Consider the following 27,527-nt stretch of genomic DNA (forward strand, 5'->3'; position numbering starts at 1 on the left):
GGATGGCAGGAACCCCATGGCAGCAAGACCCCTCTGGCTGGGGGGCAGCCAGTGGCCTGGGGCACAGCCCTGGAGGCTTTCCTGGGGACAGCGGGTGGGTGTGACCCGCCCTACTTGGCGTGGCGGCTGGGAGCACAGACAGGCTGCTGCGCTTGGCTAATGCAGCTGGACCGTATCACCATGTGCGTTCGGAAACAGAGGCCCAAGGGTTCATTCCCCGCCAGAAGCGAAAACTTTCCCCGGTACCCCCCCGCCCTGACTCCACCCTTTCCCCACCCCCCTCCCGACCCCTTCCCCAAAGTCCCTGCCCCAACTCCACCCCCTCCCTGCCCGTTGGACCCCTTCCCCAGATCCCCGCCCCGGCAGCGCCTCTTCACCCACCTTTTCCCTCCTCCCACCTCCCTCCCAGCCGACCCGGCGCAAGTGCTGGGAAGAAAAGCGGGCACGCAGCGCACTCAGGGGAGGTGGCGGAGGCGAGCTGGGGTGGGGGGGCAGGGCAGGGAGCTGCCGCTGAGTGCTGAGCACCCACCAATTTTCCCCCATGGGTGCTCCAGCCCCAGAGCACCCCCAGAGTCGGCGCCTACGTTCCCCGCTGCTGCCCCACGGAGACGGGCTGCACCATCTAATCACCTTCTCTGGGCGCCGCTACGCTGCAGTAAAAGACCCGCAGCGTGGCCGAGGCTGGTCCAGGCTTGCAGGGCTATAAAACTGTAGTGTAGATGTGTGGGCTCTTCCCGGGCTCTGAGACCTGCGAGCGGGGAGCGTCCCAGAGCCCAGGCTCCAGCCCGGCCCTGAACCTCAACACTGTAATTTTATACTCGCAGCCCAAGCCAGCTGCCCCGGGCTCTGTGACTCAGTGCTGTGGATTTTTTATTGCACCGTGGCCTGGGTCAGCAATAGAGCAAGTGGACGTCTCTTTTCTAAGGCAGATTGTCTGGAAAAGCCGAGATAACTGGGCTGCCTCGGCCAATCTAGGCTCCTCCTGCCAGATCCTGCTCCAGAATCTGACATTTTCATTTTGTCAATCATTTAAAAGTTTCTAGGTCTGAGGGCTGCACAAGAAACCATCCAAAGCTGACCCGGGCGCAAGCCACACCCCGATGCCCGCCTGAGTCTGCAGACAAGCACACGAAGAAGGCATGAGCTGCCTCATTCAGCTCGGCGGGGCGTTCACTCTGAAGTCTAAGGATGATGGGTTGGATTAGCGGTTCCCCAGCTGATCAAAGCACTCGCGAAAGGAGAGGGATGATCCCATGATGCGGTTCTGCACGGGTCACTGAGAGTGGCGCCCCACTTTGGCATCGTGAGGGTGGAGCGTGGGCTGTGGGCGTGGCTTGGGCTGTTTTTCCCCTCAGGTGACGTTGGGGCACATGTCTTCTTACCAGTAGCGAACAGGTGTTTGACCGGGGGTTCAGCTGCCGTGTTCTTGATGCCCGCGGTGGCAGGCGAGGACTGGGTCCGGCTCAGTGCTTGGTGAGGCAGGGTGGTGATGGTCAGGGAAGCTGGGAAGAGCTGGATGGGCTGCAGCTGCTGAGCATCGGGGAACACCTGCCAGAACATGGTGCGGAGAGGGGATGTACACAGGGCCGGAAATTCACCCTGGCTGAGCCCTCCACAGGCAGCAGGGGTCAGCGACAGGGCAGCAAGCTGGGACGCAGGTTCTGTTCCCGGCTCTGCCACTGACCCGCCCCAGCCCCGCTCTGTGCCTCAGTTTCCCCTCCCACCCTTTGTCTGCTCTGCCTATTAAGACTGTATATTCTGTAGGGCAGGGACAGGGTCCGTGCAGTGCACAGTGGAAGCCTCGGGTCCCTCTGAGCCAGCTCTGGGCACTCACACACGTATCCGAATCTGCCCCATCCCGCCTCCCGCTGAAGAATCTGTTTGGCTTTCGATGCCCCACATACACAGGCAGCAGCATCCATGCTTGCCCGGCAGCCGGCTCCCCCAGCCCCTTCCCTCTGCGCTGTGTTTATAACCCTGTAGGACACCAGCCTGCAAAGACCCAGGAACCCCAGGGATGAGGTTACGGGCGTGGGCTGGCTCGGGGATGCAGTTCCCAGGTCTATCCCTATCCTTATGCCGGGCCCCGACAGCACCCACAGTGCGACATTGGCACTGCTGAGATGCCAGCGGTTACCACCCACCCGCTCCCCTTTTACAAACCCCGTCCCCTGCGGGGAAAGAGACTCATCGCTCCGCGCCGCACGTCCCCATGCACTCCCGCCCGCACAGTGATCAAATATTCAGCAGCCGGGATGCGAGAGGCTTTGGATGAGTCATGCCTCAGAAGCAACAGCAGCTGGTTACAATGCTGGGGGGGAGCTGTGCCAGGGCCGGAAGTGGGGAGCGAAGCGGGTGATGCAGGGGTGTGGATGAGTCACTCGCCCCTCAGAGCCGTCTCTGATGAATGGGGAACCGGCTTGGCAGGCAGCAGACGCGGCAGAGGCGGAGTTGAAAGCCGCAGAGAGCTGGGAGGAGCTGGCTTGAATGGCTGGAGCTGGGTAGGGTGGGCAGCAGGTGCCAGGGCCGTGCCAGAGGGCGCAGAGCTTTGGGAGGGTGCGATCAGGCATGAGAGCGCCCCAGGGGCGCGTGCGGCTGGGCACGCGACGTGGGCATCTGCACCAGAGCGTGGCCGGGCATGCGAGCAGGCCAGGACTGCGGCCAAGCGTTTTCCCCTCCGCCGGCTGCGACTCTGCTCTGCTCATGCCCTCAGCCCTGCGAGTGGGGCCACTTCCCACTGCCGGCCTGGGGGGTTGTCAGGAGCCAGCACTAGCCATCTCCCAGGTGCCCGATGATCTCACTAGCCCGGTCTGCGTAAGCTGGATCCAGCTGGCTGGGGCGAGTGCCTGCTACCCTGCCCCGCCACAGCCGGCTGGCTGGGGCAAGCATCCCACCTCCCGGCCCCCCTGGCTCTCCCAGGACGCCCCCTCCCCATCAAGTCCCCAGCGCAGCCCGCCTTGAGCGCGACTCATCAATGGGGGATGGGGAAAGCTGGGATCCGGACCCCCACGGTGATGGGCCAAGGATACACGCCTGGATCCAGGCAGGCTGGAAGGATCTCCAGGGCAAACAGCTGCTCCATTCCTGGCTGGAACTGCGTGACCCCGGCAGCCAGCTAGAGTCAACATTTGGGGTGAGCATCTCCCACAGCTGCTCCCTCCTCCCAGGGGTCACACCTATGGTGGCACATTGCCCACTAGCACAGAGTCGCCATCCAGTAGCTGAGGCACAGAATAGGATAAGAGCCTACTATAGGTGCCAGCTGGGGGAGTCACTCCTTTAGACCAAGCAGTAGAGGCACACAGCCTCAGTGCTGACAGCCCTGGGTTCAAATCTGCCTGTCAGCCTAAGGAGAGGGGCTGTTTTCCTGTCAGAGGGGGAGTAAAGTAGAGGAGACCCTGGTTCATTTAGGGGAGCAGTGGGAGAGGCTCACCTGCTTGTAAGCCACGCCCAGCTCCTCCACCTCCGACGAGTCGATGGGCTCTTCTTCGTCCCCGCTCGCACCCCCTTCGTCCTTCACTGGCTCGCCGCCCTCGTCCTCCTCCAGCTCGTCCTGCGTGCTCTCGCTCTCCGGCGAGCCGTCCACCACGAAACCCACTGGCCCCAGGGGCACTGTGTCCTCCAGCAGCGCCTCCTGCTGCTCCGTCAGCTCCTCCTCCGTCTCCTCTGGATGCGTGGTGGGCTGGCGGGGCAGCTCGCCCGTCTTGGTGATGATCTTTAAAGAGAGGGGCAAAGGTTCTTTGGGGCATCTAGGGGCACAGGGGGTTGGTGCCCGGGCCACGTACAGCAGCTGATGTGCCACCTGCGGGGGGGGGGGCGTAAGGGGAGGGGGGTTTCTCTGGTGATTGACAGGTTCAATCCACCCATGCCCTGCAAGCCACCCGCCCTGCCCACCCCATTCCCCCTGCCAACCTTGCCAAGCTGAATCTGCTGCTGTTGCTTCTGCTTCTCGAGAAACTGCTGGTGCTGCTGCTGCATGACCAGCTGCTGCAGGGCCTGGGGGCTCTGGGGCAGCGGGGACGACTGGGTGCGGCTCAGCGGCCGGTGCCGGGGCAGCTTGTTGACCGTCCGCATGTTGGTGGAGATGCGCTCGCCCGTCACCAGCGGGGACTGGCCGTGGAGCGGGACTGGAAGGAGAGGGCAGAGGGTCAAGCCTGGCACAGGAAGCCTGATCCAGTGGTACAGGGGCTGCTGGTCAAGGCACTGGAATGGGAGTCAGGACTCCTGGGTTCTCGTCCCTGCGTAGGTCTGGTGCTTATGTTTCCCCTTCTGCGCACAGCGGAGAGCCACACCGACGGGGGTGTAGCTGAACACGCAAAGGGCTATTCCAGGCAGAAGGACGGCGGCACGACCGGGAACAGAACCCTCCGCCCCAGCCCCCTGCTGCAACCTCAAGGCAGCTTCCCTTCCCAACAGGCTATCCATCCCACGAGCCCTCTGGCCTGCCTCGAGCTTGGCCCTGCCCTACGCCAGCATGGCCTGGGCCCCCCGCCCGCACTCACCGGCGATCAGCGTGTTCTGCTGGCGGGCCTGCTCCAGGAGCAGCACGTGCTGCAGCAGGGAGGCGTGCCCATGGCTGTTGGTCTCACCCTCCAGGGCGACCCCCAGCAGGCAGCCGGGGATGGACGAGGTGCTCATGAACTTGCCCGTGAGGGCCCCACCCTGGCGCAGCGACTGGATGGCCTGGCGCTCCGCCTCTTGCTGGGTGGAGAGCTTCGGGGAAGCCTGTGGGGGAAGGAAAGAGAATAGAGAGTGTTGGGGGGGGGGGGCTGCTCCTCTGCAGGCCTTTGCCCTGCCTCTGAATGCTGGCCAGGGATGGGGGGGGGCAATCACATCCCCTCGCCCCTCCCCATAACACACCTCTGCCTGCTTGGGGCTCCCAGCCAGGGCAGTGGGGTCTCCTGTGGACCACAAACCCGCTGGGGTTACCAATGGGGAAGAGGGGTATTAGGACCATGAATCAAGTAACGCCCCTCCCAGCCACATCCAGCTCTGTCCCCATCTCTGCCCCTGTCCCCAGATGGCCGCAAGGCCCTGCCCCAGTGCAGGTGGAGCCGACAAAGCTGAGTTACCCAGGGGCTCAGTGCTGGGACGTGTCCCATGCTCTGTGCACCTTGGATGGCAGCAGCGCGCCCCATGGCCCTGCAGGCAGGCACGGCTTGAGGAGCTGGATGCCCATCCCTAGATCCACCTGGAACCGCCCGTGTTATCGAGGATTAAGCCCTGGGGCTGACACCTCCAGCCTGAGCTGAAGGACCCGCTCTGCCAACCGGCGTCACAACCATTATCACCAGCAGGGAGGCCACCGCAGAGCCATGCCCGGCGTGCCCATGCTGCTGCACACCTGAAATCCTGGGCTCTCCACGGTCCACCCCAAGCGTTTTCTGCCTTTTCCCCTCTGGAAATCTTAAGACACAGTCTAGGCCCTCAGGCCTCCACGGACCCCAGGTTAAAACTCCCTGTTCTAGACAGACCCTGGCTGGACAGATGGACTCACTCGGCTCAGTTACTCTGGAGTGACCAGCGGCCTCTTGGCTCAAGCCCCAGGAACTGGCTTTATCTCCGGGCCGGACAAATCCCCCCCCACCAAGCCCCTTCCCATCCGAACAGCTGCTCGGTCCCTCGGCTCACGGGGACGAGGTCTCCACTTTGTCTAAGCTGCTCACGGAAGCAAAGGGTGTAGCTGGAGCACGCAGCAAATTCTGCCAATGCACCGTCACACCAGCCTCCGGTGCTTCCGCACCCACCGCTCTGCCAACGCACCTGAACCCCGCCCTGTAGCCCCCCGCCCCTGCTCTCTCCCAGGCATCGCCCGAGCATGGGAGAATCGGAGCCGTGGGCCAAACCCTGCTAGAAACGAGGCAGCGAGTGCCCTACTCCTCCCAGCTGTGAGCCCAGGACCCATTCCGCAGCTGGGACCTGGGCCCACCCTAAAGCCGGGCTGTTGTGTTTTCGGGGAACAGTCCATTTCTCTAGTATTAGTCTTTGCTCGGATTTGCTAATTACGGTTTAAAACCAACAGCGCCAGAAGCAGCTGAGGAAAGCCAAAGGTGACGGACGCCCCCGTCTGTCTGCTGGGCTGCAGACAGTAACAGAGGGAAGGAGGGGGGCCGGCTGGAAGGACAATCACTTCCAAACAAGGTGGGGGGGTTAATCAGGCAGTACGAGGCATGGTTAGGGATCTTTGGGCCAGACACAGCTCTCCAGCCAGGAGAACCCCGCTGCCAGGAATCGGAGCAGGTCTGGGGTTCACAGAGCCACCAGAGGAGACCATCTGTACAGCCCGGGCCCGAGAGTTTTACCCGCTTTCCCCCATACTGAGCCCAATGATCTTAGGGCCCTAAATGCCACCGAGACTCAGGCTCCAAAGCGCCAGGTTTGCAAAGGCCTTTCTGCACCGGGTTCTTCAGTAGCACCTGTGTGGGATGGGCGGGTGTTTGGTGAGGGCAGCGTGATGGGTGGGGTGTGATGGCCGGGGGTGTGTGTGGGTGTGTGTCTGATGGACCTGTGGGTGTGGGCACGTACATGGGGGGGGGAAGAGGGGGCAGACCTATGTGTGTGAGAGACAGAGATGGACATTTGTGTGTATGATGGACTGGTGTAGGTCTGGGTGTGTGATGGACCTGTGTGTGTGTCTGATGGACATGTGCGTGTGTGTGCGCATGTGTATGATGGACGTGTGTGTATGCGCGCGTTTGTGATGGACGTGTCTGTGTGTCATGGGCATGTGTGTGTGTGCGTGTGTGTGTGCGAGAGAGATGGGGGGCATCGGGCAGGAGGGTGAGCACTCCTCAGCCTCCCTGGCACAGCTACATTTGGTTCGACCCACTGTCGCAGGCAGCACCCCAGCGAGCGGAGCCGGTGGGACCAGGCCAAGGGGGATGGCGCAGGCTCCGGCCGGTACCAGCACCACAGAACTGAAGTCGGCCCCTCAGCCCAGGGCATGCGCAGAATCAGCCGGGTCAGAACTGGGTCCCCAAAGCAGCTTGGCCTGTCTGGATAAAGTGCCTCCCTCCCTTGGAAGTGGATAAAGTGCCTCCCTCCCTTGGAAGCAGCCTGACGCGCCGGTGGGACAGTGGGGTCCCAGAGAGACGCAGCCAGTCACAAGGGGCTTCTCTGTCTGGAGTCCAGCTCACTCCTGAGGGCACATCCCCAGGCCAGGCGAACAGCCCCACACCTCCCTCCGCGAGCTCACTCCTAGCTAGTTCACGGCGGGTGATCAGAAAACTCCCCACCCTGACTGGGCTGGAAGTCCCCACACCTCGGCCCACTGGCCCCACACATCCCCAAACTGTGGTCCCAGTTCCAGGCTGCACTGAATCCCAGGGCTTGCAGCTCTGCTCTGGGAGCAGGGCGGGACCTGGCCGTGCACGGCTGTCTGACCGCACAGGCTGGCAGAGGGCCAGGTGGCAGATACAGAGAAAACCATTTAAAAACCACCTCCAACAATAATGAGAATAAGCAAATGAAAAGATTTCAGGGTCCGTTCAAAAGCATCCAGCGGTCTGGATTTGACCCCCAGTCTGCCTATTAATGACCCCCACTGCAAGGTCAAGCTTATCTTGAGTGGTACGGGGGCCCGGACTCCTGGGTTCCTTGCCGGGCTTCCCCACCGTCCTTTCCATCCGTGCGAAGTGGGTGCGAAACGGCTCCCGGCTCAGACTGGCAACACGCTGCCCCCGCCCAGTACCGGCACACGGGACGACGCAGCCCTGGAGAGCCTCGAGGGCACCCCCCCCGGCACGGGCACAGTCTGCCTTGCTCTCCCTAGCGCCAGGCGCTGCCGTCCTGTACGGAGCGCTGCTCCTGTTCCCCCTGCTGCCTCCATCCTCGCACAGGGCCGGGGAGAAGGCGGGTTGCCACACGTTTGCGCCCGTACTCACGTTGAGGTGCGAGTTGGTCACGGTGACCGTTGCCTGCAGTCCCAGGGAGATGTTGGGCAGGGACGGGGAGGTATAGAGGCTGAGCTGGCTAGCCGAGCCGTCCATGGCCAGGGCTCTGTGCTGGGGGAGCAGCTGCTGCAGAAAGGAAGGAAGGAAGGAGGGATAGGGGTGGGGAAGAAAGAGACAAGGGTAAGAAGCTACGTAAGCGAGAGAGGAGGACGTGGCAGCAGCTCAGGTGTGGCTGGTCAGCCCTAGCCCGCCAGGAATAGGACTTGCTAGGACAGCACTAGCCAGCACGGGGCGCTCTCTTCCACCACAGGCGTCAAACAAGCAGACTAGCCCAAAGCTCGGTCCTAGCAAGGGGCTTGGAGGGTGGGGGGGAAGCAGCATGTGGCTGGCGACTGGTGGTCCCTACAGTCGCGGCTCGGAGGACAGGGGGAGCTTGCTGACTCCCGTCACAGCGCTGTCGCAGCCCCACAGCCTGGCACCTCTTGAGCTCCTGTCCTTGGGTGGGCTGGGATCCACCCCCCAACTCCCGCTACTGAATTCCGATACGGTGGGTAACACGTCAGCTCCGGCACCCCAGGGAGAACCGGACCAGCCCTGGCACCCAAGGGGGCGCATGCCCCGCCCCCTCCCCTAGCATCCCAGGAGAACCTCCCCCTACTTCCACCTCTGCTCAGCTCTAGCACCCGAGGAAAGAGTGCCCCCCAGCATGCCCTGTTCTCCCCCACACCTCCAGTGAGCACCCTCCCTACTCAGTGCCAACGCTCCAGGACCCAGACTTCGTTCCACGTCCAGTGAGTTTCACGGATTTGTTCAGCCCACGTAGTCCCCAAGCGAGGTGTCCCCTCGGGGCTTCCAGCCTTGCCGCCTCTGCTGGGCACGGAAGCCCCTATCCATGCAGCAATCCACGCCGGGGAGCTGAACCCCACTGCAGAAGCCTGGGGCAGCAGCTCAGGCTGATCGGGGATAAGAGACGTCTCTGCCGCGGCCATGGCTGACCCCAGCAACTTCACAGTTAAACCCGCCAGATGGGTTCCCTGGGTGGGCACACACAGGGCCGGTGCAACCCATCAGGCAACCGGCACTAGCATTTGGGGGGCGGCATTTCAGGTCCTTCGGCGGCGACTGCGGCAGCCGGATCTTCGCCCACCCTGGTCGCCGCTGGCATTTGGGTGGAGGGACCTGGGGCAGGGGGCGCGGGGAGGGCTGCCTGCAGCAAGTAAGGGGGGACGCAGAACACAGGGGAACTGCTCCCCGCCCCACCTCGCCTCTGCTCAGGGCTGCTCAGAGAAGGGGGCAAGTGAGGCAATATGCCCGAGGCCCTGGGTCCTGCAGGAGCCCCAAGAGTTTTTTGGGGCCCCGGAACGGGGTCCTTCACTCGCTCTGGGGGCCCCGGAAAACTCTCACGGGGCCCGGGCCCCTGGAGCTTCTTCCGCCCCGGGTTGTTGTCGGCTATTCAGCGGTGGGGGGTCCTTCTGCTCCAGGGTGGAAGGACCCCCCGCCGCCGAATTACCACCAAAGACTCAGCACTTCAGCGACAGGTTCCGCTTTGGCGGTAATTCGGCAGCGAGGAGTCCCAGCCGCGGGTCTTCGGGGCACGTTGGCGGCAGGTCCCAGAGCAGAAGGACCCCCTCCCCACGCCGCCAAATTACCACTGAAGCAGGGGCCCCCACCACCGAAGACCTCAGGCCCCCTGAATCCTCTGGGCGGCCCTGCCTCTGCTCCGTCTCCTCTGAGCACGCCGCCCCACTCTGCTTCTCTCCCTCCCAGGCTTGCAGCACCAAACAGCTGATTGGCACCGCCAGCCTGGGAGGCGGGAGAAGAGGAGAGGCGACAGCGTGCTCGGGGAGGAGGTGGGGCAGGGGTGAGCTGGGGTGGGGAGCTGCCGCACGGCTCCCCGGGCCGGGGGGAGCTGACACGGGGGGGCGCCTCAGGGCGGGGGGGGGCAGAGATCTGCCACAGGGCTCGGGGGGGGCGGGGGCGCAAGGTGGAAGTTTCGCCTTGGGCACGAAACATCCTTGCACCCACCTTGGGCACACGGCCAGCCCTGCCCCGTCTCTGTCTGTGCCTTCGCTATGTGCTTGCCTCCCATTATCTCTTGGATTTATACTGGGCCTGGCTGAGTTAACTGTGATCCTGGGTGTGTTTCCAGCTGCTTCACGAGAGCGGGAGAGAGGGGGCGTCCCCGTCTCTCCCAGCAAAGCCCCTGGATCACGACCAGCTGCCAAGTGACAGCCCAGGGACCACCGTCAGAGCAGTGCCCTCATGTGTTCGTTCAGGGAGCGGGGGAAAGAGAGATGCAGAGACCTGAACAAACCTATGGCACAAGCGGGTTGTATTCAGGTTCGGACCTGGATGTTTGCAGAGGATCTTGCAGGCTGTGGGACCAAGACAGGGAACCCCATGACGACGAGCAGCAGGGCCTAGCTGACAGGCTGATGGTGGAAGCCTAGAACCCGTGTCTCCCTGAGATCCAGCCCTGAGCATCACTAAAGGGCCCGTGGACACAAAAAACCGCTAGCTGTGCTTCGAGGCCAACGCAGGGCTGTGTGCTGGCGAGGAACTCCGTGTCCGCAAACCAGAGCACGCCCAACCCCCTCCCCGATGTCCTGTGAGTGGAACGCCTCCGTCCAGCACACACGTGGGGGGGCCAGCTCAGCCACCCCAGGATGGTCCCTTTAACTATTTAAATCAGGGCCTTCAATCTACATGGGGCAATTGCACCGGAGACCGGCCCATCGAAAATGCCTCGGAGCGGGAAGGGTAATTGATCAGCTTCCAGCTGAAGGAAATGGAACAAGTGAACAAAGGGGAATGAGGTTTAAACAACCTCCCGACTTTGGCGAGCTCATGTCACTCGGGTCCCGAGGAAGGTATCTGGGGGGGTAGTTTGGCCATTGGCTGTTTCGGTTTATTTTAGTTTTTAGGCAACATATGTTTTGTTTTCTCCAATGGCAGCATCCCAACTGCAGAGGAAGGAAAAGCCCCCGTCACTGTCCCAGCCCCAGCGAAAAATAACCTCCAGATCCCCAAAACTCTTTCCTCCCCCAGCCCTTTGGGAGTCACCCCACCGTGGCGAACGAGAGAATCGGCGCCATTTCCACTAGCAATTCCATCATCCTACTAGCACCCATGCAGAGACAGGCCTCGCACGTGCGTGCACTTCGCTCATGTAACGCGCCAATGACGTGAAGCCCCCGGCGAGCCCCACCACACGATACTAACCCTTTCCTCTTGGCACACTGCAGCCCTCCTGTAGCCAAAGAAAAGGTTTAGAGACAAGACGGAGGACAGGAAAACATCCTTGACGTTCCAATAGCCACAAGATTTGCCTAGAAATTAGGGATAATAAGGGGACCAAGCAGGTATCAAACCAGCGTCGTTGGAGATGGGGCAGTTCCACTGAGATGAGCAGCTTTCAGCTCTGTGGTCAGGGCTCGTGATGAAGAAAATAAGCGAGGACTGGGGTGGCGGAGGCATAGTGCCCCCCAGGGGGGCTCCCTCTGCGAACCTTACCTCGGTGTGGATGTTGGGGGCAGAGCCAGTGAAGCCATTCTCAGCAATGGTGCTGTGGGAGCTGTTCGGGGAGCTGGGACCGGACCCTGGGGCGCTGTTACACACGGAGGAGACTGCAAGAGAAAGGGAGAATTGCACACACAGCCCAGAGGCCCATTCCCCGCAATGCTCCCAATGGCCAGGCCGATCCAGAGGTCGTTCCTGGGGGCCAGGAGCTAAACCCTGCAATCTTCGCTGCCCTTCCCAAGTGGGCTTGCCTGCCCTGGGCATCCAGCATGGACCCGAACCAGCCCTGAAGGCCAGACTGGCAAAGGCATCGATCCACACCAGCAAATTTGGCACGGAGCTCTGCACAACTGACCCGTCGGGAGTCTGGGAGGAAGGGATGCTGCCTTTGGGCAAGATTTCCCCAGCGTCAGAGCACTCCTGCCACACTGGGAGAGGGGTGCAAGAGTGTTGTCTATATGTTAGACAGGAGATTCTGCAGGAGTTCTAGTCCCTGCTCAGGGAGCGTTCGTGTCACTGCCTGTCTCCATGTCTCAGTTTCCCTGAGAGTTGTTTCTCCTCGCAGGGGTAGGGCTGCAAGGGTTATGTTCTACAGTGTTCGTCAAGCACTTTGCAAGCCCTGAGTGGACGGAGCTAGGAAAGGATGAAATGTAATTACTATCAGCTGACCCCAAAGGATGGGCACAGAGCCGGGATCAGGGCATGCAAAATCCCTGACACAGGACCCATTACAACGAAGGCGGCTTGACAAGCGGTTGCTGGTATTCTCGCTCTGCATCGCTCCCTGCGTGGACCGGAATCGGGGAGCTGGCCACACAAGCAGTTGTGACCATGAGCTCTGTGGTCTCTCACAGCTGGAACAATTTCATCTCCCCTACCCAGCCCTGGTCCAGATCCCCCAGGGCTGTGCCCTTGTACGCCTCAGTGCAAAGCGGGGGTAAGCTGGTTGCCGTCGGAGTCAGTAGCGTCTGGAGCAAATGGTTGCGCAAGGGAGACGGTGGGATTTTAACAAGATCCCAGATGCAATGCACCAAAATGAAAAAAAAATCCCATCTTCCCACATGGTAGGGTGGGCATGCCCCCCCCGCGAGTATCCCCGTTCCTGGCTGTGGCTGCCCCCGGCCATTGGGCACCCCAGGTTAGAAATCCAGGTCAGCACAAACCCCACATCCAGACAGGTACGGAAACAACTGTTCCAAGCCTGCTCTGCATCACCCCCAGCTACTGTCATTAGGGCGAAAGCAGTTCTCCATGCCAGGGTCAGCAGACAGGGTGTGGATCCTCCATTGCCTTCAACAGGATGCCGATTTACATCAATGGACTTGCCCCAGCTGCGGATCTGGCCCACTGACGCGCTGCGGATTGACACCACCCTGTATCTCAGGAAGACAAGTACCTGCCGCTGCCCTTGACGTCTGCCACCGCTAGCAGCCCCGGACCTCGGACGTTATGTAACAGCAGCTCAGAGGCGGCTGCTGTATCTGCCCCCGCCCCCTCCCCAGCAAAACATTTCCTTAGAGAGCAACAACAGATGCTCCTGGATTATCCTCCCCTTCTCCCCTCCCCACACACACAAATTGGCCCTGCACAGATTACACGCCCTCTGGATTAATTTCTTCATTCGATATCAACGCTTGGTTGCATAACAGTGAGCAGGCTGCAGCCTCGCCAGAGGAGCTGGGGCGACTCGCTCGTCCCTCAGGGAGCAGGGATCCCATCACCGGGGGCAGGCCAGCCTGGGTTTCAGAGGAGATGGATGAGCCCGATCGCCAGCGGCTGTCAATCAGTGCAGCTCTGCCTGTGTCTGTGCAGATTCCAGGGGGCCGGGCACAATATTCAATCCAATCAGGAAATCAAATACAAGAGGGAAGCAGCAGCCAAGCCCACAAACCCCCGCAGCCCTTCTGCAGAGATTATCCCTAAAAATCCCCATCACGGAATTCACGCTCCCCCCAGCCTACCGTTCACCCAGCGCAGGTGAATGGGCTTTGCAGCATGCCACAATGGTCTCCAAATTTAGGCTATTTCCAACCAGGGACGGGGGGCATGAATTTCAACATCCAGGGGATGCCTGTCAGCAGCTTCCTCTCTCATAAACCTCAGGTGGGTCAGTTCGCCCAGCAGAGCTGGTGGCAGGCGGCCTCGGACAGACAGATTCCACACCACACAGGGGACAGATTTTCAAAAGAGCTGGGCCACCTTTGTAAGTCAACGGCACCCACACGTAGGGTCCAGAGCTCAGTTCCCGCTCGGGTACTGACATCAGAACCAGGTTTTCACAATAGGCCCAGCACCCAGCAGTTCCCACTGTCACTCAACCGGCATCTGACGTGCTTTGGAAAATTCTAGCTCAAAGCCAACATGAGGACACCAAGGCAGCCCATTAAGCCTCTCCTCTTCCATCTTTGCTCTCCACATGGAAATTCACTGCCATGCCCTGGTCTGCGGGGGAAATAGGCAGGCGGGGGCTGGATCAGTTGCCGGCTCTGGGCCAGCCATTTACCCTGCAAGTTGCAAACCCGAGTAGCAAACAACAGACGCACACGCACAGTCAAAGGGATCGACACAGCCTATAATCCATCCTCGGATCCACCAGCGTCACCCAGGCCTTGGATACCCAGGGAAGTTTCTTTGCTATAACCTAAGACCTGGTCTGCTCTTAAAATGTAGATCGACCCAACGCCGTCACTCAGGGGGGTGAAAAAATTCACCCCCCTGAATGCTGTAGTTAAGCCGACCTAGCTGCTGCGGCTCGGGGAGGCAGAATTCACCTCCAGTGATGAAAACCCCCTTCCATCGACGTAGGAAGCATCTGTACTACGGCGCCGTCAGCCATCGCAGGCAGTGGTAGTGACCGTAGCGTAGCTGTAACCTATGGCGGATAGTTGTACAGGTACAACCCCCGTGGGGACAATCTTATTTCAGCATAAGAGGATCACGTAGGGAAGGAGGCTAAACCATGCTGAGAAAAACCACTCAGGACTGAGAAGGTCCATACAGGGATTATATGGGTATAACTAGACCTGTACGATATCAGTATAACTGGGCAACCATACCCATGTAGACCAGCCTTTAGGCTCCTAAATAACAATAATTGGAGATATCCTATCTCCTAGAACTGGAAGGGACCTTGAAAGGTCACTGAGTCCAGCCCCCTGCCTTCACTAGCAGGACCGAGTACTGATTTTGCCCCAGATCCCTAAGCGGCCCCCTCAAGGATTGAACTCACAACCCTGGGTTTAGCAGGCCAAAGCTCCAACCACTGAGCTATCCCTCCCCCCTACTCTAGAAAGTTTCACTAGCGTACATAACTGACCAGCCCCAGTGTGGACATGGGCAGAACCATCCTTTCAAAGAGTCTCGCAAGTGGTTTAAGCGACTCCGGCAAAAGAACTCTCTTGCTGTGTCTCCGCTAGGGAAGTTTGCTCTACAGGTCTCTCCCTTAAGGGAACATCAGCCAGCTTCCGCGCATCCATGCCCCAGGAGCTAACAGGACGCTCCCAGTGCAGAGCCGACTGTGCACACAACACTCACCACCGCGCACGCCAACCAGATGTTTCTCTATTTAGTTCCTCCGGGGCTCCAGGCAGAGACCAGTAATTCTAACGGAACCCTCCCCTCGCATCCCAAAGCTCAACGAGGTGACATGACAACGGAGATCCCCCTCTTCCCGAGCAAAAGGAGCATGCACTTTGCACTTGCATTCCTGACGACTGCATGTTCAAATCAGGCGCACGGTTGTGCACACAGACGGCCGGCGATCTCGCTGCACACAGGGCAGTGGGATGATATCCAGCGACCCAAAGCAGGCCTCGATTCTCCCGTTAGGAGCAGTGTGCCACCCGGCTGATGTTTGTGGGTAAAGTAATGAAAGAACACAGTCTCTGTACTTCTCTCTGCTTAGGATCTACCACACCCTTCCCTGTCCTGTCTGAGCCCCAAGCAGAAATTCAAGGTCACTGTGTGGGTCTAATCAAAGGCCATCTCTCCCTGCCCAACCATTCCTTTCAGAACGTCACATTCTCACCCCTTTTGGGTTCAGGTTTCCTGCAAAGTAACAATGGACTGGAGCCCCAGCTGCGAGCATCTCCGGCCCCCAAAGGCTTGTTCCTCACGGTGGCTGTTTGCCATGCGGCCAAAGAACAGTTCTGCTGAAGAACACGCTGAGCACCAATTAATAACACTTCCACGCTGCAGCAGTTTTCAGCCATTGACCCCCAAGTGTTTTACAAAGAGAGGCAGCAGCAGCATCCCCCACACATGGGGAAACTGGGGTACAGAGAGGGGAAGTGACTCACCCGCTAGAGTAAATCAGTGGCACGGCTGGGGTTAGCACCCAGGAGTCTGGGCTACCAGCCAGGTGCTCAAGTCATTGCCCAATGCTGTCTCCCCTCCCCTCCTCTCTCTTCTCTACACCAGACCAGACACAACTTCTGTTTAATCAGACTCAAAGCCCCGTGCTGAATGATCAATGTGCCGACCGGCAGCTCCCGCGAGTCTGTCCCACAGACCTCACTCACCCGTGATCTCAATGGCTCTCTTTTTGAACGTGCTGATGACGGTCCCGTCTTTCCTCCGCAGCAGGGGGCTGCTCCTGCGCTCGGCCACCTTCTGTTTTAACCGCGAGCGCACTTTTAAGTTGGGTTCCGAGGCTGGAAGGGGAAAGGAAAAGCACCATGAACGGGGCCCACCCTGACTCGCTGCCTCCGAGCCCCCCGCTGGCAGCTCCGAGCCCCTGCCTGGCCCCTGTGCCTACAGCAGCCTCTTGCTGGCTCTCAGCTAGAGGGGCTGTGGCTGAGATGACAGCAGCTCGCCCTCCCCACCCCATCCCCCATTCCTGCCAGAGCCTGGAATATCCTTCCTCCCCCTCCACCCGTCACGCTGACCCTTCCGCCAGCAGGACCCCTGGGTGTCCATTGCGCTCCCTAGTCCTCAGGGGCCTTCTCCACCCACAACAGCGGGCCAGCCCCTTCTAGACACCAGCTGTTTGGACTGGATTGGGGCAAGCAAGCGGCTTTGCCTCTCGGTGGGCGGGTCCAGTCCAGCCTGGGGCGGTAGTGAGCACCAATCGCTGCCCTCTGATGGCTGTTTGGTGGGCCTCTGGGGCAGGGATCTGGTCCGTAAAGCACTTAGCGCCCTACCCTAGGGGCTTTGCAAAGAGCTCAGGGCCAGGTTTGCCAGGGCTCCACTCCCTGAATGGGGCCAGATTTCCAGACAAGCTCAGCTCCCAAGGTGCACCCTGCAGGCTGGATTCTGATGAAAATTTGGCCTCTGATTCTGGTGCCTAAATGAGAACTAGGCTCTTGTGAATATTAGGTCCTATATTAATAATTACAGCCCTCCCCAGGCTAGGGTGAAGCTGTGCTAGCTACAGGGACAGACCCTCCCCACCTCCTTCCAGACAGCATCAGTCTCCATGGCTTGTTCAGACCTTGACCTCTCCTCTGGCAAGGGGACCAATTACGATGGTCATTTTTGTGACATCGGCCCAGCGGGAACTGTACTAGGATCCGCCCAGCTCATTTCACTCAGGCGCCCAAACAGCCAGCAGGTGGCAACGCTCTACAGTCAGCTACCGCCCTGGGTTGGATTCGAACCAATGGCCCGGAGGCAAAGCTGCTCTTGTTCACCCCGATCCAGCCGGCCAGCCCCACCAAAGGGGATTGTAAGTTTCTCTTCCCCTCTAGCGGCACTGACCGGTTTTCCGGAGCGGAAAGTCGTCTCTGCTGTCATATGTGCCGAGTAGGGGTAGTTTGTAGGAGGGCGGTGTTCCCGGGCTGCCTGTCTGGGGAGGGGAACTCTGGTCCAACGAGGTATGATGGGCTCCCCTGCGGAGACAGGCCAGGAAGCAAAGCTGTTAGAGAGACCAACCCCGTTGTGCATCCAACCGGCCAGAGAGAGACAGGCAGCCCCGCGCCCCAGCCCAAGTGCAGACTCTCTGATCCAGCCTCTGTCAGTCCCACCCATGCAGAGAGACGGGTCTATCTGAGCCTACCCATGACCCTCTCTCCGCCTGGCCGAGAATGCCCTCCAGGTGACACACAGCGTAACTCAGGCCCCATCAACCCTCACGGGGGAACTGTAGCAGGGTGGTTACCCTGCTCCTGCCCTGAAGAGGTTAAAGCCAGCCCTGGGAGAGGGCTGCAGCTGGGGCAAGAAGCCTGGGCTGACTGAGGAAGGCAGGAACAGCTAGGGCCATGCTCCAATCAGGTCCAGCTGGTCCCTATAAGAGGCTGGGAGCCAGAAGCCCAAACTGTCTCCCTCTGCCTGTAGAGGGAGAAGGGCCTGGCTGCAGGGAGCTAGACACAGGGTACCTGAGTGGGGCAGGGCTGGGGAAAGGCAGAGCAGTTGGGGAGCTCCAGCCTGGAAAGCCCCAGGCTGCGGCCTAGCATTGGGCTAACAGGTACTGGGGGTTGCAGGGGGCAGCTCAGGGGTAGGCCAAGGCAGCAGGTCCAAACCCTCTTTGCCAGTGATGAGTGGCTGATACTGCAGTCTGCCCCAGGGCGTGGGGGCTAGACAATGACTGGCAGTAGCCATATACTGAGGCGAGGTGGGAATAGAGGGTGGGGGTTCCCTGGGGAGGGGAGACCCTAAGACTGAGGGTACTGCCAGGAGGCAGCACCCCATGTAAAAGAGCACTGGGTCCAGGGAGGGACAAGGGGGCCAGGAGACAGGCGGATCACCAGCCTGCAGGGGGCGCTCTAGAGCTGAATTTAGCTAATTCCCTGAGAGACCAGCAGGAGGCGCCGCAGAGGTGAGTCTGCACATCTACATGGACCTAAGTGACAACCCGACCCCCAGCTGCCTGGATGGGTCTGAGGTGTGTCTCCCCTGGGTTCTACACCCTTGGACCGAGCAGGGGGGCCCGTGATCTAAACAGACAGACCTCGCTCCAGCCAAGGCTGCGACGTGGGACTGGGACACAATTCAAACCCAGCCTGGTCCTGGCTACGCTCCAAGACCCGACCACGTTCTAACCAGGGCAGGGCGACAATTGGGCTGTGACAGGGTGGCAGAGCTCAGGAGAGGATCAGGAGGAGGGTGGTGTTAACAATCTCTGTGGGATCCCTGAGGTCCCTGGGCAATCCTGGGCCAGGGTGCGTGGACCCTGGTGAAAACACAAAATGTTACTGGTAAGCAGGAAGGAAGTGTGGGGGAGGGGGACGGCCAATCAGGGATCTGTTTTTAGCCAGCTAAGTGGATTTATCCCCTAAGCATCTCTGGACTCAGGAAGTGGAGTAGGTCACAGCAATGCAATTAGCTGCCACGCGTGCCAGGCCCTTTTTAAAGCCAGAGGCGAAGAGAGACGTCACAGCCACCTCCCAGCCTCGGCGCTGGGCAGGGGTGCCTCCTTGGGACCCAGGACAGGGCCGTTTTGGTTTGACTGGATATGTGTTAACCAGTCATGTCCCTGAGTGACGCCCTGGCCTCCTGGGGAAGCCTGGCAAATCCACACACCACCCAGATGTACATGCCCCATTACCTATCCCAGGGCTCTGACAAAGATACGCCGCAGGAAACAAGGTGTGGCGGGGGGTGTGGATTACCAGCTAGAGGGACTGCGAACCCAGGCATGCGTGGCCCACCAGACCACAGCACAGGAGAGAACCCAGGAGTCCTGACGCCCGGCTCTAACCACTACACCGCACTCCTGCCCAGGGCAGAGCACAGAACCCAGGAGTCTGGGATCTCGGTCCTCTAAGAGAGGCCTCAGCCAGTTCATCCGGCCCTGCCCTGCTCTGCCGAGCCTGTCAGCCAACCTACCAGCATTTGGGGTGCTGTGGGAGGGAATGGTTGAAGCCGCCTGCAGTCAGCTCTTTTGACTTGCTGAGTAGGAACTCCTGGAGCTTTAGCTTCACTTCCGTGCTGGCGATGGCACCTGCAGACAGACGGGACATGGTCCACGGAAAGGCACAGGCCAACCAAGTAACTGAGAGCACGGCTGGGGAGAAGGATTCCCCGAGCCCTACGGGCGTTTAGCGAGGGCTAATGCTTTCCGGGCCGGGTGACCTCTGGACTTGGGTGCTAAGCAGGACGGCGCCAATGCCCCCAACAGACCCCACCAAGGCTGGCAGACAAGGGGTTTGGGTCTTTTATTTAGACGCGTGTCAAGACCGAAAGCTCAGACCAGACCCGACATGAGTGTCAGGGGCTTGGGCCTGAGACATGCAAAGTGGGCCCCTGCCCTGGGCCATATGCCCCCTGCAAAGCTCTATACTGTGTCCCTAGGGCCCCTGGGAGACAAATTCCCCCAGCATGCAACGCTCTCTTGAGCAGCACTCCCAGCATGCAACGCTCTCTCTTGAGCAGCACTCCCAGCATGCAACGCTCCACCAGGATCCAGACAGAGCATTGCTGGGATCTGCCGAGCCCAGCCAGATCAAATATACAGGCCGTGAGGCTTTCGGTTCCCTAGGCCCCCGGGCCAGCCTTTGCCCCAGCTGGGCCCAGGCTCCGCAGGGCAGGGGCCGAGTGCCTACCCCCACCCCCCCGGCGGGCTCTTACTTTCTTTGCTCTTCTCCTTGTTCCGGAGGATGAGGAGCTGCTGCTCCAGCCGCTGCTTCTCCAGCTCCTCCTGCCGCAGCTGCTCCTGCTTGCGCTGCTGCTCCAGCTCCTGCTGCCGCTTTGCTGCCAGCATCTCCTGCTGCTGCTGCCAGGCAGAGGGGGACCGGGTTAGCGGGCAGGGGGTCGGGTGGGCAGAGGGGACAGAAACCGGCGGGGGGGGATGACTAGGTGGGGGCAAACCAAGTGAGAGCCGGGGAGGGGATACCAGGTGTTAATGGAGGGGGACAGGTGAGTGGGGGAGGGAGGGTGAACCCAGGTGGCAGAGAAGACCCTCATTTGGGGGACCCAGGTTAGCATGGAGGGGCCTCCTGAAAATCACACACCCCCTGCCTGCGGGGTCCGGTCACAGCCCAGGCTGCCAGAGCGCGACTCCCCAGCTCGCGGGGCCAGCACAGAGGGGAGACCCCGCTGGCTTCCCAGAAGGCCCTCACGTGGCTGGTGCAGCGGGGCTTGTTTCAGCTCAGAGGCCCCCGCCCACAGGCCGGGGGCACTTGAAGTGGGGCAAGGAGGCATCAAGCCACTCGCCTGGGATCAGGCAGCGAGCAAGCGGCTAAGCCAGGATTACACCTGGGACCCGGCCGGCTCTCGCACGGGCTCCTTGAGGAGAGGGAGCTGCTCAGAGCAGCCCAGCTAGGAGCTGGCAAAGAGGCCCCCACTGGGGCAGCGCGCATAGAAGCCCCCCCACATCCTACGAGAGCCAGGCCTGCACCTCCAGCATCGGGGAGGGGTGTCAAAGGGGCAATGAGATGGAATAGGGGATGGCTGGGAGACATCGGAGCCCTAGGCAATGCAGGAAGCCAGCAAGGGATGCTGGGAAAATCTGCACAGACTGTCCCACCTGCATCCCCTGCCTTCCATGGCTATAACTGGCCGGGGGGGCTTTGGGTTCTCAGCCTCCGCTCGGAAACCCAGACACTCCTCTCCTACCCACCAGTGCAGCTGTGTTGGCTTCAGTGGGGGAACGAGCAGAGACTCAGGCCCCCTGCACCTGAAGTCCACGGGCCGGCCCCATCGGCTCAGCCTGCTGCAGGACGTTCCACCTCGTGCAGGGAGAGAGGCGGTGGCAGCCCCCCCGGGGCATCTCACCTTGAGGTGCTTCTGCAGCTGGACCTCGTGCTGCCGCGTCAAGTGCTCGTGCTGCTTCTGGAACTCGGCGAAAAGCAGCTGCTTCTGCAACTGCTGCTGCTGCTTGAGGACCAGCAGCTCCTGCTGCAGCTGCTGCTCCCGCACCGCCGGGTCCACGCTGGGCACACTGCCCCGCGTCTCCGTCCGCAGGTCCACCGGGCTGCTGCTGCCGCTGCCGCAGGAGTTCTGCATGGCCACGGGCAGCACCGGCTTCACGTCTACCGCTGGGGAGCAAACGGAGACAGACCTTGGTAATCGGCCCCCGCCAGGGACCAGCCAGCACGGAGGGCAGAGATCGAGGGTGGGAGGACCCCCCCCTCAGCTAAAAGCAATGGAGAGTTCTTCCGCTCTCCTGCTGGCTCCCTGGGCATGGGGGAAGGGAGCAGCTGGGGGTCCACTGGGCCCAGCGCCCCAGAAACAGCTGGGGTGTGGGGCCCAGCGTCCCGGGGACGGCCGGGGTGCCCCAGTGGGCCTAGCGTCCCAGGTGCCCCGGTGGACCCAGCATCCCGGGGACGGCCAGGGTGCCCCAGTGGGCCTAGCGTCCCAGGTGCCCCGGTGGGCCCAGCGTCTCGGGTGCCCCGGTGGGCCCAGCGTCCCAGGTGCCCCGGTGGGCCCAGCGTCCCGGGGACGGCCGGGGTGCCCCAGTGGGCCTAGCACCCCAGGTGCCGCGGTGGGCCCAGCGTCCCGGGTGCCACAGTGGGCCCAGTGTCCTGGGGACGGCCGGGATGCCCCAGTGGGCCTAGCATCCCAGGTGCCCCGGTGGGCCTAGCGTCCCGGGTGCCTCGGTGGGCCCAGCGTCTCGGGGTGCCCCAGTGGGCCAAGCGTCCCGGGAACAGCTGTGGTACCCCGGTGGACCTGGCGTCCTGGGGTGCTTCAGAGAACAGGGCCAAGTCAAATCCATCCAGGTCATGGAATCTCCTGCATTTCCCATTCCCACCCTCCCTCTGTCTGCCCATGGCCTGGCACTGCCCCCTAGTTAATGGAGCCCCAGAGCCTCCCTCCATCCATCCAGCCTGTCCTGGAGTGTCACACACTGGCTAACCTGAGGCTGGGTTGGATTGGGGTTAAACAAGCAGTAGATTGAACTGGCTGTGTCCAGTGTTATCACCATCGGCCCCTGCAGACCCCTCACTCCTGGCAGAGACCCTGCAAGGGAGCCATGGCTGCATACCTACCAGAATGTAGGGAGCTCACCCCCTGGACAGGATGCAAGGGCACTCGGGGGGGGGGGCACCTTTTCCCCTCTCGGCCAGCCCTTCACTCTCCCCTGCGCCGGCCAACGTGTGCAGTGGGATCTGAGGGAGACCCTTGCTAACGGGAAGCGGCCTGCGCTCCAGGCTGGATCCTCACAGAGTCACTTCTGCAGGGACCCCCGCTTCCTGGACGCAAGAGCCACTGTCACCCACTGCCAAGGCAGAGATCTGAGTCTGGGAGGCAGCTCCCAGCACAGGCGGCCTAGCCAGAACCCAGAGTAGGAGAAGAGGGATATTCCCCATCCTCCTATGACCCTTGGGGCTCGGCCGATCCAGAGTCCAGCTCCCCCAGCCTCACTGCCCAGCAGGACGCTCCCATCATCACCCAGGGCACCATAACCCACCGTGCAGCCCCTTGCGCGCTGTAGGCCCTGTGGGTATGGCTGCGCCAGGACTTTGGCAATCTGTGAATGAGTCGAGAGCCGTGGTGACTCAGTCACTCATTCCTCTGATTGTCTCCCCGTCTGTCGTAAAACCATGTGCACCGTCATTAACCCGCACAGGCCCAGATCCATCAGGGGCCTGTGCCGCAGTCACCCTGCCAGGGGGATGTGTGTATTCTTGTGTTCGTGTGTGTGTTCTTGTGTGCTCTCGTGTGTGTGTGAGAGTATGTGTCTGTGTGTGTATGTGTTCAAGTACGTGTGTGTGCACGCATGTGTTCGTTTGTGCGTGTTCATGTTTGTGCATGTTTGTGTGTGCGCACGTGTGTGCATGTGTTTGTGTGTGTGTGTGTTCGCGGGGTACATGGCAGTGCCGGCTACTCCCACCTCTCCTGCAGCGAGGGGTTTTCTCCAGGAAATTATCCCCTTTGTGTGTGTTTATTGTAACGACACCGAGGGGCAGGGGGACCAACACACAGGGCTAAATATAGACCGAGCCAAACAGCAGCTGTTGTGAGCGGGGTGGGGAGGGTGGAAGCGGGAGGTGGAGGATAGCGCTGAAGAGAGCTGGCACATGAGTGCTGCTGCGAAAGGCAGGAGGAGGGAGAAGCTACAGAAGGAAAGAGAGGGAAAATCGCTGACCGCTGGCCCTTCCCCGTGTGGATCTCAAAGCACTTTCTGAACATTAATGAGTTAAGTTTCGCCCCCAAACTATGAGGTACTGTGTTATTTATGAGCATGGTCATAGCATCTAGAAGCCCCAATCACAAACCACGAAGCCAATGTGCCAGGAGCGGTACATCTTTATTGCTACTAGATAAATTACAGAAGTGCCTCGCTACTCCAGGCATGGACCAGGCCCGTACGGTGCTACGAGCGGTACATCTTTATTGCTACTAGGTAAATTACGGTAGTGCCTCGCCACTCCAGGCATAGACCTCGCCCCCATGGTGCCAGGAGCTGTACAAACACAGAACAAAAGGAAGGCATCTGCCCCAAAGAGCTCACAATCTAAGGTAGATTAGTATCATTAACCCAATCCCACAGGTGCAGGGAAACTGAGGCACACTGCTCAAGGACAGTGGCGGAGCTGGGGAGAGAACCCTGCAGTTCTCTGGCATCCCTGTCCAGCCACAGCAGCAGCCCTCTCCTGGAGGAAAGCAGACAGCCCCGGCGTCGCTCTGCCTGGTACCAGCATTCCCCATGTGCCATACAAACCAGGCATCCCCTTGCTGCGACAGCCGGAGAAATAACAAGCAGAGCCTGCAGAACGAGCGAGTCACATTTTCACTTTCCAGTAGGAATCACCCCCGCCTGCCTGGGAACATGGTCGTGTGTGTGCAGCACCCGACACAACGGGGCCCCGAGGCCGACTTGGGCACTACCGTCACGTCGATATTTCCTGCTGCGAACGGTAATACTGTCACATCCCGCAGGTAGAGAGGAAGCGAGGGATTTCCAGTCCCCTCTGTCAGCTCTGCACTGCCGGGGAGGGACTAGAAAAAAATGTGGCAACCGCTAGGCAGACTGGGAGCTGAGGCCACTGCCCCTCGCCCCAGCCAGTATGGTCTTCACCCCAGGCTGAATCCACCCGCTGGCCTGTGTCTTATCCTCGGATTGTGGCCCTCTGGGGCAGGCACTGTCACTGTATTCTGTGTCTGGACAGGACCTAGCACAACTGGAGCTCCCAGGCGCTACTCCAATACAGCTAATAATCAGGGGCAGGCAGAGGAAGGATGCAAGAGGAAATCGGACCGGCGCCCGGGGACTGCAAGGATGGGCCCTTTAGAAATGCCAGAGAGCGCTGCCAGCCCACCCCAGGAGAATCAACCACCGAGCCAAGAATGCCAATCGAGGGATGTGCCTACACAGCTCAGTTTGGTAGCAAAAGGCCGGTCAAGGCTCAGCCTGCACTTCCCCATGGCGAGGCGGGTGGCGAACGGCTGCCATCTGCTGAATGACACAAACACCCCCGCCAACTCCCAGACACACACCACAGCCAAACCTTTGTGTTCCTTCACCATGGCAACTCTGCTGACGCAGCGGTGACGTGGTCCCAGCCTGTGCGTAGGGAGAGTGACACACACAGACAACCCTGCTCGGTTCAATAATTTGACATCAGATCAAGAGTGTTTATCCTCTTGTCCCAGCCCCCTTGCGGAGGTGGGACCTGCCTCGGGCTTTTGATCTGACACTTCCAGCAAATGAGGGAGATTAAATCTTTATAAACCCTGCTTGAGGGGGGTCGGGGGGGGAGGATTGCTTTACGGTTGGTTTATACATATCATTTAGTTGGGAAGCGGTGGGACTGGCTAGACAGCAGGGGCAGGGGCCTGATTCTCCACCACCTTGCACTGTCATTTATGCTTGTGTCCAGGGGGTGCAAACACGCCGTCAGGATCAGTTTCACAACACAATCTGCAACGCGAGGGAGAATCAGGCACCAGATACGTCATATAGAAATTCAACTGCTCCCTACCGCATCTCCACGGCCCCCATTACCACAGCGTCTAAGCCCCTGACAATTTTTACTGAGTTTATGCTCAGGGATAGGAATATTATCCCCCATGTTACACGTAGGTAACTGAGGCCCCGATCCTCAAAGATACTTAGGTGCCCAACTCGCCTTATTTGTACAGCATCTAACACAAGGGAGTTCTGGGTCCCTGCTTGGGGTGCCAAGGAGCTACCACAAGACAGATCATAAGCAACAACATCCCCGTGCATCCAGACATGGCGCAAAACAGAGAGAAGATGACTCATCTTGTAGCTGTGACACAGGAATGGGTGCCACCAGGCTGGCGGTCTGCCCAGATCTGCCACTGACCTGCTGGGGGACCATGAGCAAGTCCCGTCACCGCTCTGTGCCTCAGTTTCCCCTCCTGCTCTTTGTCTATTGAGATTGTGAGCTGAGTGTGGGTAAGCAAAACGGGGCCTTGATCACAGCTGAGTCCTGCTCTGCACTGTAAAGCAAGCTCTGTGGGACCCAGGCTTGTGGACTCGGTATTTCAAAGCCCCACACCTTGAGCATCCTCACTGCATTGTAACCCTGAATCTCTCAGCCGTGCTAATGCGTTCACACTGCATTGTAACCCTGGATCTCTCAGCCATGCTAATATGTCCACACTGCATTGCAACCCTGGGTCTCACAACCGTGCTAATGCGTCCACACTGCATTGTAACCCTGGGTCTCACAACCGTGCTAATGCGTCCACACTGCATTGTAACCCTGGATCTCACAACCGTGCTAATGCATCCACACGGCCCTGTACAGGCCTTCTGACCTGGGTCAGTGGCTTGAGCTGTGTCCACATAGCAAACTGACAGGGCTTAGACCCGAGTATCTACAGGACTTGGGCTCTGACCTACCCCTCTAGCATGGTCCTAGGATCTGGATCCTGAGTGCTTGCTGACCCGAGTCAGACTGACTTGTGTGTGGACAGTAGGAGGGGCTGGGCTCAGACCTAAGTCAGAGCTGGGCTTCGCATGCAAGGCAGACAGACCCTTAGGCGGCACTATCAGAAATGTATGAATAACCATCTGAGGAGAGAGTGCTTCCCAACAGGAGTGGGGCAAATGACTTGGATTAAGATGGAGCTTGATCAGTGTATGAACAGGAGGATGTGACAGGGTTGCCATGAGATAACAGGGGCCTGGTCTCATAGTCCCAAGGAATCCCCCCAAGTCCTATGTTATTGAGGGACAGCCTGAAATATTATTATACATATGTGACTGACTATATATAGCGTGCGACATATGGGGGGGAAGCATGACTTTTCGTTAAAGCACCACACTGGATATCAGAAGAGGTAGAGCTTACTCCCAGCTAGGTCACTGCCTTGCCGTGTGACCTTGGGCAAGTCACTTTCCACATCGTGTCATGCCTCAGTTTCCCCATCTATAAAAGCAGGGCAATCCTATTTGACCCGGAGCGTTTGACACTTCATTCTCATTTGTGATCTCCAACGCTACGGGCACGAGCCTCCTCTCAACGAAACACAGCACCAATCTCTCTCTTCCCCCTACTCCCAGGTGCGCCAATCCTCAGCCCTGTGCGACTCAGGAGATTGAACTTCTGTCCATATTCTCTCCCCTGGTCCCCTCAAACGCTGCTCTACTGACTGGATGACAGTCTCCTTCCCAGCCAGAAGAACCCAGGACTTCTGGCGACGGATCGCACATGGCTGGGCTCTTACTCACACCACAGCCCTAAGCCAACTGAAGTCAATGGGGCAGCTTGCGTGAGTAAAAGATGCCGATCAGCCGCGCCACTCACCCAAGCCAGTGTGATTCTGAGGCTTTTTCAAGTCCTAAGAAGGCCTTGGGGTTTGAAAGGATTCCAGGATCCACGGGTCAGAAGAAAGCTGATCCCAGCCCCAGGGCCCGGAGTATGCCTGGCTCCAGAGAGAACCTGGCCCACGTTCTCCCCTCCCACGGAGCCAGCGGGGCCTACAGGGCAATCTGGGAAGGGCAAGGAGGGCAGATCCCCGCCCCTGGGTTGAGAACCCCTGCCCTAGTCTGTCCTCACGAGCGTTGAAAAGCCCCACTGAATTCACTGGAAGTTAGGAACCTAAACGTCTTTTAGGCCTAGATTCCCTCTGGCCTGTATTTCATAAAGCGGCCCATGATTTCGGGGGGGCCACACTGAGACACCTTATACATGCCTGGGCCCCCAACAGCTTCTGACGCCTTCAGCTGGAAAATGTGGCAGCCCGGTCTCGCCTGGAAATCAGAGCCCAGGTGCAGCCAGAACTAGGGCCATGCCTGGAAGCGACGGCCAAGGCTTTTAACCA

At 59.9% G+C, this 27,527-nt stretch overlaps 1 protein-coding gene across 7 annotated transcripts in view; it reads right to left on the bottom strand.

Moving 5' to 3' along the window:
* The window catches only part of HDAC5 (histone deacetylase 5), a 109,810-nt gene that overhangs the window by 22,868 nt on the left and 59,415 nt on the right, over window positions 1-27,527 (bottom strand). For 4 of the 7 annotated variants that reach the window (XM_030541261.1, XM_030541263.1, XM_030541260.1 and 1 more), the window contains 11 exons: window positions 21,063-21,325; window positions 19,917-20,061; window positions 19,176-19,290; window positions 17,109-17,239; window positions 15,932-16,063; window positions 11,406-11,518; window positions 7,884-8,018; window positions 4,503-4,725; window positions 3,913-4,127; window positions 3,434-3,715; window positions 1,383-1,548 (listed from right to left, as the gene is read on the bottom strand). In XM_030541261.1, coding sequence (XP_030397121.1) covers window positions 1,383-1,548; window positions 3,434-3,715; window positions 3,913-4,127; window positions 4,503-4,725; window positions 7,884-8,018; window positions 11,406-11,518; window positions 15,932-16,063; window positions 17,109-17,239; window positions 19,176-19,290; window positions 19,917-20,061; window positions 21,063-21,325 — 1,920 coding nt within the window. The remainder of the gene's footprint in view (window positions 1-1,382; window positions 1,549-3,433; window positions 3,716-3,912; window positions 4,128-4,502; window positions 4,726-7,883; window positions 8,019-11,405; window positions 11,519-15,931; window positions 16,064-17,108; window positions 17,240-19,175; window positions 19,291-19,916; window positions 20,062-21,062; window positions 21,326-27,527) is intronic. The other 3 variants (XM_030541264.1, XM_030541262.1, XM_030541259.1) reach the window with 3 other exon arrangements.

The sequence above is a fragment of the Gopherus evgoodei genome, chromosome 23 (assembly GCF_007399415.2).
Source record: "Gopherus evgoodei ecotype Sinaloan lineage chromosome 23, rGopEvg1_v1.p, whole genome shotgun sequence".
Classification (NCBI taxonomy): Eukaryota; Metazoa; Chordata; order Testudines; family Testudinidae; genus Gopherus; species Gopherus evgoodei.